Source organism: Musca domestica, unplaced genomic scaffold (genome assembly GCF_030504385.1).
Source record: "Musca domestica strain aabys unplaced genomic scaffold, Musca_domestica.polishedcontigs.V.1.1 2, whole genome shotgun sequence".
Taxonomy (NCBI): domain Eukaryota; kingdom Metazoa; phylum Arthropoda; class Insecta; order Diptera; family Muscidae; genus Musca; species Musca domestica.
In genome coordinates, this window is record NW_026712249.1 from 21389461 (window position 1) to 21399835 (window position 10375).

Below are 10375 nucleotides of genomic sequence, written 5' to 3' on the forward strand. Positions count from 1 at the left end.
ACAGCCTATGACAGAAAATTGTCTGGGCAGGTCCATTTATAACCACCATGGTACCTCCCTATATTCGGTATTTTGTATATTATATATTATAAAAAGATTTTTTCAAGTTTCGCATTTGAATATTGTAATAGCTTGTGACAAAAATTGCCTATGTAGGTCCAAGACGTCGTATAGACCCTAATATACGGTATACGGCTACATTCGGTATTTTTAAGATTTTAACAGAATTTTTTTAAGATTTTAACAGAATATTTTTTTTTTAATTGTTAAATTTCTACCAAATGGTGGAGGGTATTCAAAGTTCGGCCCGGCCGAACTTACAGCTTTTTTACTTGTTTTTTTTTATTGTTTATAGGTCCTACGAAATATTCTCTAGACATATTTATTTAAGTTTGACTGTTCTACATTTATACATTTTCCTCTGTACACAATACAAAATATGTGGCCATTTCATTTTTAAATATTTAATTAACCTCACTTTAATATCATTCGGCAAGGTCGTGATCTGGTTCTACAGTCTATCTCAGATTCATTGATAATTCCAGTTCCAAAAAAAAAAAAAAAAAAATTCTCACGATAGGCAGCGAGATTTCTGTGGCAGAACTAAGTATTTTGTTGTTTCTTTGTTGCCAATCTTAAGGGTCTGTTGTTGTTGTTGTGATTGTGTTATGGCTTCTTCAGAATACCTTGTTGTTGTAATTTTATTAACTTAAATTATGATATTTTGTTGTTGTATTTGTGCTGGGCTTTCTTCAAAGCAGTTTTTTTGGTTTTGCTGTTGTGATTGTATTGGGTTTTCTTTAGTACATTTTGTTTCTGTCGATTTCTGTTTCTGTTTTGTTTCTTATCAATGCGAAAGTATCGAGAATTTATTAGCAAAACAAACAAACGAAAATAAAACACAAAAACCCGACAACAACAATAACAACAATGAAAGCAAAAAAAAAAAAGGTAACATTGGTATTCCTAAATCCATCGAAGCTTTCTTCGGATTTAATAAATTTTGCAAAATTTATTTGTAAATAGAGTGTGGTAGCATTCGGGCTCAGTGGCTTGGGGTATTTTTTTTTTGGTGGTGACCTTATTTTTGAAAAGTGAATTTAAAAAAAAAAAAAAATAAAAAATTAAATTAAAAAATATAAAATTGAATAATAATTAATTAAGAAAAATGTATAACCAAGAAGATATGAGAAAAATATTCAAACTTGCAATTATCCTTTTGTTGTGTAGTGAAATGCAACCAAGTAAGTTATTGTTTTTATAAAAGTGATAACTAAACAACTCTTAATTTTTTATTTTTTATCTCAAAATAAAAATAAATTGGAAAATTAAAAAAAAACAAATTAAAAATTAAATAAAAAATAGAAAAATTAAAAATTAAATTAAAAAAATAATAAAAAAAGAAAAACAAAAATTCAAATTTTTTCAATGTTATGAAATTGAAAAGGGGTCTGGTTTTAGTCAATTGAACTGAATCCCTATTAAAATAAGTGTATACCGATTTTAATAAATATATATCTGGTGAAAGGATGAAACGATTTCAATTAATTTTATCTACCGACATTTTCGGGGTTTATAATTAAATATTCGATGAAAACTGGATTGAGTGAGGATTTAAAAATAATTTTTAATTTTTGAGAAAATACAAATTTTTACAATTTAAATATTTTCTTCAAAATTTCTCTTCTCCGTGCCTAGAAAAATTCTATAAGGCAATTTTTTTCGATAATCCTTGGGATTTAATTTTTTTCTGTCCGAAAGCTAATACATATAAGCAATTTATGACCACCTTAGAGTTGAAACACGTCGGTAATCTTATTAGTAGATTATATAGAGTAGATTATCTATTAGTAGATTATCTTATGTAGAAACTACAGGATGAGATAAAAAACTGCAACAAAGTCAAACGCCATATTTTTTTTCATTTTTTTTAGATTTTATTGAATGAAAGCAAAAAATGTCGGAAATAGCATTAAATTTTAGAATAAGTTTAGATTTGTTCGATTTGGTCATCTTTGGCACGAATTATGGCCTTCAAACGGTTAATGAAACCATCACACGCTGCCCGAATGTTGGTCTGCTGTATTTTGGCCCATTTCCGGCATAGTGCTTGCTTGAGGTGATCGAAATTTTGGTATATTTTAGTGTCAACCTTGCTTTCCAAAATACCCCGGACACAATAGTCCAACGGATTAGTATCCGGAGATTTTGGTGCCCATTGTGCGCTGGAAATGAAGCGAGGAACCTCATTTTGTAACCATTCTTGGGTGGCGCGTGCTGAATGCGATGGTGCTGAGTCCTGTTGGAATGTGCAAGGTCTGCGGCCAAAATGTTTGCATGCCCAAGGCTTCAATACACCCTCCAGAATATTATTCACGATAATATTCGGCATTTATTCTGTGCCAAGGTCGATTAATACGACCGTAGAGCGACTATCGGCTATTATGGCGGTCCACACCATCACCATGGCCAGTGCTTGAGTTTTGGTGGCAAATCGAAGGTGCACATTTTCAGCTAACCTCTTTGGCAAGTAAAGACGATCATTTTGTTTGTTTACAAAATGCTGGACAACGAATGTTTTTTCATCGTCGAAAACCAAATTCGGCAGTTCAGCACTTTCGGCCAAGTGAAGTAACTTTTTAGCTCTTTTGTGTCTATTTTCTTTCTGTTGCGGTGTAAGTTCTTGCAATTTTTGGAATTTCAATGAGCTTATTTTTCAATATTTGCCGAATGGAATATTGCGATATGTTCAGCTTACGAGCCATTTTTCGGCTTCTTTACTTATCGAACCATTTCTGCTGATGTTGCTGTTTTCTTCCGTCCACTTCCTTGACGTCGGGCTACGCTACCTGTTTTACGGCAACGAGCAATGGTACGAGACACAAGAAATTTATTCACATTTAAATGCTAGAGTGCTCTAACGATAACCACTTGTGGTTTCTCAGCCAAATTTAAAGAAATCACACTATCACACTTGAATTCCATCACGAATTACTTTTTTTCTGAAAAATTCACACCAAAATGCTTTTGTACACTTGTAAACAATTTAATGAGCTGTCACTGGAATTATTTTAACAGCTGTCGGACGAGTGGCTTAGAAATGACAGCAGTCTGAAGTTGGTTGCAGTTTTTTCATGTCACGCTGTAAAAGGGGGAAAACCCCGATTTCTAATTAGATGTTATTAAAAGGTTATATCGCCTAATGGGTTTTCTGATCAATTTTTTGTGGCTTCTGTATATGTTGGGCGCCATTTCAGCTGGATTTGGAACAAGTCCTTATTTAGAATGTTTTATTTGCAGTTAGGCTATCAAAATGGACTGTATGTGGATATTTTGGGTTCTTTGTTATGCCTAACATGGTCCTACGGTTTTCTGACCAGTTTTTCGGCTTCTGTATATGTTGGGCGCCATTACAGCTGGATTTGAAACAAGTCCTTAGAATGTTTTATTTGCAGTTAGGCTACCAAAATGGTATGTATGTGGTTATTTTGGGTTCTTTGTTATAGCTCTCATGTACTTAGTACCTGGAGATTTTAAGTATTTTGTAGAAATATATTTTAGCCCAAAATAAGCGTCTAGAATTATATATCGTATACGGTCTTGATAATAGGTACAAATACCGATAAAATTAGATATTATTTATCCCTTGCATTTCCTATAGCTCGTGAAATATCCTGTAATTATTTTTAATTTGAAAAGCAATTTGAGCAGCATTTCAGACAGGTTTTCAAAATAAAATATTTCACAATTTTCGGAGTGCATTGCCTCGAACCGGCAAGTTTATTATTCCAATCGATTCAAATAAAGCATCCTCAAAAAGTAGCTATGGCTCAGCAATCACGTTCACACACACCGGGGATATCATTTATTATACGGTATTATCAATTCTTATCACTCAATTGACAATATACGTTCATATTGGCTATGATATATTAAATTCCCTAATTTGGAGTATATTTATAAACTTAAATGTTTGATAAGTTGGCAACAAACCTCTTGAAAATATTTAAATGACGTTAACAAAGGTTTCTAATCATCGGTCATTGTTTCCGAAATCGGCCACTTCAATAGTTAAATAAGAAAACTTTCCATAACCTGTTCTTATCTAGAGAGTGGTTACTAACTTGGTAACACATCACTGGAAAGTATGACCTTAGCAGAGGTAGAGGATGATTAAAATAATAGACTAAAAATAGAAAAAAAACATCGACAAAAAAAAAAAAAAAAAAAAAACATTGGTCTTATCGTTGCCAAGTACATATTGGGTATAAATCAAATTTTATTTTCAATTCGAACTGAAACAAAACACTTGAATTTTTTTTTTCGGAAATTTGTTATTAATATATGCATACCAACAACAAAAACAAATGTCGTACGATTTTTGTTTTGCTCGCTTCATTTCACTTTGGTAACGTGCAAATGCGTTGTGTAAAGGCATAACGCAAGGTGTGCGTTTATTTCGGCGGCTTCGCGGGGGGTTTATTTTTGTTTTGTTTAAAATTGTCAAAAAAATGTGTTGAACTTTTCTTATCAGGGCAAATAATTAAAAACAAAAAATATACTATAAATAAACTAATTATGGGAAAAACAAAGACAATGTGGACATAAAATAATAATTAAAATATATTAGAGGGGGTACCTGATGAATATACTTTGCTAATGATTTTTTTGGAAGGTTGACTGGTTTTTTATACTCTCCACCATACATAGTATGGAGGGTATATTAAGTTCGTCATACCGTTTGTAACTCATCGAAATAATAATTTGAGATATATTCTTGATCAGCGTAAAATTCTAAGACGAATCAGGCTAGAGTTAAAACGAATGAAGATAGAAAGCTAAAATGTTGGACAGATCAGTCTTTTGTCTGCAGGCAGGTCAAGTTCGAAGATGGGCTGTATCGGTCCACGATATCGTATAGCCCTCATATAATGGTACCCCACGATATTCGGCATTTTCATGATTTTAGCCAAATTTTTTCAATGATAATGCCTGAAAATCCACACAAGGAGTTCTTTCTGAGCACTTTACCTGCTGGAAGAGAATTGTCTATGTAGGTCCACGTTATCGTATAGCCTCCATATAACGGTGCCTCCAAATATTCGGTATTTTGATGATTTTAGGGACATTATTAACTGGAGTAGTTTCAAATTTCGTATTTAGAATTTCTAATGGATACTACACCCTATGACAAAAAATTTCGTATGCAGACCCACGTCTTTGTATAGGCCCCATATATAAGTACCTCCCGAAATTCGGTATTTTGACGATTTTAGGCACAATATTCATCGAAATTGTTTGAAATTTCGTATTTGAGGTTCGTAATGAGAACTACAGCCTGTGGCAGGAAATTGTCTATACAGGTCCAGGTCTTCGTATAGGCCCCATATAGCAGTACCTCCCAATATTCGGTATTTCGAAGTTTTTAGCGACATTATTCACCGGAGCTGTTTCAAATTCGGTATTTAGAATTCTTAATAGGTTCTACAGTCTATGACAAAAAATTGTTTATGCAGGTCCAGGTGTTCGTATAGGCCCCATAAATCAGTACCTCCCTATTTTCGGTATTTTGACGATTTTAGGTACAATATTTACCGAAATTGTTAAATTTCGTATTTGAAGTTCATAATGGGAACTACAGGCTGTGGCAGAAAATTGACTACGCAGGTACAGATCTTCGTATAGACCCCATATATCAGTACCTCCTGATATTCGGTATTTTGACGATTTTAGGTAAAAATATCCACTTTAATTGTTTAAAATTTCGTATTTGAAGTTCCTAATAGGTAGTACAGCCTCTGACAGAAAATCGCCTATGCAGGTCCAGGTCTTCGCATAGCTCCGATAAGACCGTACCTCCCTATATTCGATATTTTGATGATTTTAGCTATATTATTATTAAGCGGATTTTTTCAATTTTTGTATTTGAATATTCTAATGGCTTATGACAATAGTTGCCTATGCAGGTCCACGTTTTCGTATAGACCCCAATATAACGGCTATATTCGGTATTTTTAAGATTTTAACAGATTTTATTTTTTTTTTTGAAAATTTTCAAATTCGTTCCAAATGGTGGAGGGTATTCAAAGTTCGGCCGGGCCGAAATTACAGCTTTTTTATTTGTTTTTTTTTTCTCCTTTTTTTGTTGGGAAGGTTGACTGGTTTTATTAATTGGGTTAGTGGACTTTTGTAAGATTTATTATTCTGAAAAGTTATTGCCGAAAAAATTTTTTAACTGGTTTCACCACTTCATAAACTATTTAAATCCCAAAGAATGCGGAATTTTAAATTATGCGGAATTTTAAATTATGCCAAATATTTAAAAAAAAACTTGTATTGATCTTTTCAGGTGACACACAATTGGATTCATATGAAGATCGGATATTGTATTATCGTTCCGATAATAATGCCACCATTGCCACCTTGGATAGCAGTAAATATCATGCCTCAATTAGACTAAAAGAAAAGGATGGACGTTATGGTGCTGGTCATATATGCTCAGGTGCATTGATAGCACCATCTGTGGTCCTGACGGCAGCTAGCTGCGTATATAAGTAAGTAATTTGTAAATCTTAGTATTCTGGAGGGGGTATTAAAGCCTTGGGCACGCAAACATTTTGGCCGCAGACCTTGGATATTCCAACAGGACTTAGCACCTCAGCACGCGTCACCCAAGAATGATTACAAAATGGGGTTCCTCGCTTCATTTCCAGTGCACAATGGCCACCAAAGTCTCTGGATACCAAGCCGTTGGACTATTGTGCCTGGAGTTTTTTGGAAAGCAGGGCTTGGCACAAAATGTAAAAATTATGGCGTTTGTCTTTGTTGCATTTTTTTTATCTCACCCTGTATATTCGTTATCTAAACTTTGCCCTTGGCAATAAACCTATTTTTATCTCTTCATTGCGACTATTTATTTTTATCAATTTAGAATCAGAACTTCTGGAAAAATGCCGATATCTTGCTTAGCAATAACACATCGAATGCATTTCTTTATGACCTTCAATAATTTGACTCTTCCTCCCCTCCCTCTCATTGCAGTTATGCTGACAATAAACCTTATCATCCCTCCGAACTGAAAGTGGTCTTGGGTTCTGTGGCACGCTATCAACGGCACGAGCAAACTTTAATCTACAGCGTGACTCACAGTTATCAACAGCAAACCTTCGATGCCATAAAGCTACGTGACAATTTGGCCATTCTAATGTTGGAACGTGATGTACCCGAAATGAGTGCAAACATCAAACCGATTACTTTGCAAGCGTACAACACCAATTGGTATGGCAAGGCCGGAGATAAACAATTTAAGGTTACCACATGGTTGCAAACCCATGAGGGGTTGTTTTTGAACCCGTTGATGTTTTTGGATGCCAAGAAAATGGACAGTGAAGATTGCCTAAAACTCTATGGTCCTGTCTATGCTGCTGGTATGCTGTGTATGAGTACCGCGGAATCGGGAATGATCCATGACATTGGCTCTCCCCTATTTCTGGAGAATAAATTAATAGGTGTGATGAGCTTTAGTGATGGTGCCAAGGGTCCTGCCATTTATACTGATGTTACGTATCACAGTAAATGGATACGTGAAATGATCGGTGATGGCCGCAATAAAAATAGCTCTGTTTGGGGTATGTTGGGTTTCTTAGCCCTAACCTGGTTGGCTCTGAAGCGCACAAAGTATTTTAAGTCTTCTTAAATGTAAACTCAGATATATATTCGTAGTTATAAGTTGAAGATCTCGTTGTAAATTGCTTATTGTTAAAATAGCTTTAGGTAAAAGCAATTATTTATTATTTATTTATAGAGAACCCCAAATATTTAAAACTGTTTTATAGTTTTTCCAAAAAAATATCTGCCAAATAAATGTACATAAATATATAATCAAAAAATATTAAACCACAGATTTTATATTTTCATAACCAAAATCCGCAATATTTAAGGAGTTATGGCCATTTTAAAATATTGATTATTCCACACTTAAAAAAGTGATCACAAATAATAGCTACAAATGCCGAAAACTCAATATTTAAGGAGTTATGGCCATTTTAAAATATTGATTATTCCACACTTAAAAAAGTGATCACAAATAATAGCTAAAAACGCCGAAAACTCAATATTTAAGGAGTTATGGCCATTTTAAAATATTGATTATTTCACACTTAAAAAAGTGATCACAAATAATAGCTAAAAACGCCGAAAACTCAATATTTAAGGAGTTATGGCCATTTTAAAATATATAATAATTCACACTTAAAAAAGTGATCACAAATAATAGCTAAAAACGCCGAAAACTCAATATTTAAGGAGTTATGGCCATTTTAAAATATGTAATAATTTACACTTAAAAAAGTGATCACAAATAATAGCTAAAAACGCTGAAAACTCAATATTTAAGGAGTTATGGCCATTTTAAAATATGTGATAATTCACACTTAAAAAAGTGATCACAAATAATAGCTAAAAACGCCGAAAACTCAATATTTAAGGAGTTATGGCCATTTTAAAATATGTGATAATTCACACTTAAAAAAGTGATCACAAATAATAGCTAAAAACGCCGAAAACTCAATATTTAAGGAGTTATGGCCATTTTAAAATATGTGATAATTCACACTTAAAAAAGTGATCACAAATAATAACTAAAAACGCCGAAAACTCAATATTTAAGGAGTTATGGCCATTTTAAAATATATAATAATTCACACTTAAAAAAGTGATCACAAATAATAGCTAAAAACGCCGAAAACTCAATATTTAAGGAGTTATGGCCATTTTAAAATATGTGATAATTCACACTTAAAAAAGTGATCACAAATAATAGCTAAAAACGCCGAAAACTCAATATTTAAGGAGTTATGGCCATTTTAAAACATATAATAATTCACACTTAAAAAAGTGATCACAAATAATAGCTAAAAACGCCGAAAACTCAATATTTAAGCAGTTATGGCCATTTTAAAATATGTGATAATTCACACTTAAAAAAGTGATCACAAATAATAGCTAAAAACGCCGAAAACTCAATATTTAAGGAGTTATGGCCATTTTAAAATATGTGATAATTCACACTTAAAAAAGTGATCACAAATAATAGCTAAAAACGCCGAAAACTCAATATTTAAGGAGTTATGGCCATTTTAAAATATATAATAATTCACACTTAAAAAAGTGATCACAAATAATAGCTAAAAACGCCGAAAACTCAATATTTAAGGAGTTATGGCCATTTTAAAATATGTAATAATTTACACTTAAAAAAGTGATCACAAATAATAGCTAAAAACGCCAAAAACTCAATATTTAAGGAGTTATGGCCATTTTAAAATATGTGATAATTCACACTTAAAAAAGTGATCACAAATAATAGCTAAAAACGCCGAAAACTCAATATTTAAGGAGTTATGGCCATTTTAAAATATGTGATAATTCACACTTAAAAAAGTGATCACAAATAATAACTAAAAACGCCGAAAACTAAATATATTTAAGGAGTTATGGCCATTTTAAAATATGTGATAATTCACACTTAAAAAAGTGATCACAAATAATAGCTAAAAACGCCGAAAACTCAATATTTAAGGAGTTATGGCCATTTTAAAATATGTGATAATTCACACTTAAAAAAGTGATCACAAATAATAGCTAAAAACGCCGAAAACTCAATATTTAATGAGTTATGGGCATTTTAAAATATGTGATAATTCACACTTAAAAAAGTGATCACAAGTAATAGCTAAAAACGCCGAAAACTCAATATTTAAGGAGTTATGGCCATTTTAAAATATGTGATAATTCACACTTAAAAAAGTGATCACAAATAATAGCTAAAAACGCCGAAAACTCAATATTTAAGGAGTTATGGCCATTTTAAAATATGTGATAATTCACACTTAAAAAAGTGATCACAAATAATAACTAAAAACGCCGAAAACTCAATATTTAAGGAGTTATGGCCATTTTAAAATATATAATAATTCACACTTAAAAAAGTGATCACAAATAATAGCTAAAAACGCCGAAAACTCAATATTTAAGGAGTTATGGCCATTTTAAAATATGTGATAATTCACACTTAAAAAAGTGATCACAAATAATAGCTAAAAACGCCGAAAACTCAATATTTAAGGAGTTATGGCCATTTTAAAATATGTGATAATTCACACTTAAAAAAGTGATCACAAATAATAGCTAAAAACGCCGAAAACTCAATATTTAAGGAGTTATGGCCATTTTAAAATATGTGATAATTCACACTTAAAAAAGTGATCACAAATAATAGCTAAAAACGCCGAAAACTCAATATTTAAGGAGTTATGGCCATTTTAAAATATATAATAATTCACACTTAAAAAAGTGATCACAAATAATAGCTAAA

The 10375-nt window shown here is 32.2% G+C and overlaps 1 protein-coding gene across 1 annotated transcript; it reads left to right on the top strand.

Moving 5' to 3' along the window:
- The first annotated feature begins 1023 nt into the window (after positions 1–1023).
- Positions 1024–7864, top strand: LOC101893206 (vitellin-degrading protease). The gene is made up of 3 exons (XM_059121948.1): positions 1024–1244; positions 6350–6554; positions 7042–7864. The coding sequence occupies exons 1-3, from the start codon at positions 1169–1171 to the stop codon at positions 7694–7696; spliced, it is 936 nt and encodes a 311-aa protein (XP_058977931.1). The 5' UTR covers positions 1024–1168; the 3' UTR covers positions 7697–7864.
- The last annotated feature ends 2511 nt before the right edge of the window (positions 7865–10375 follow it).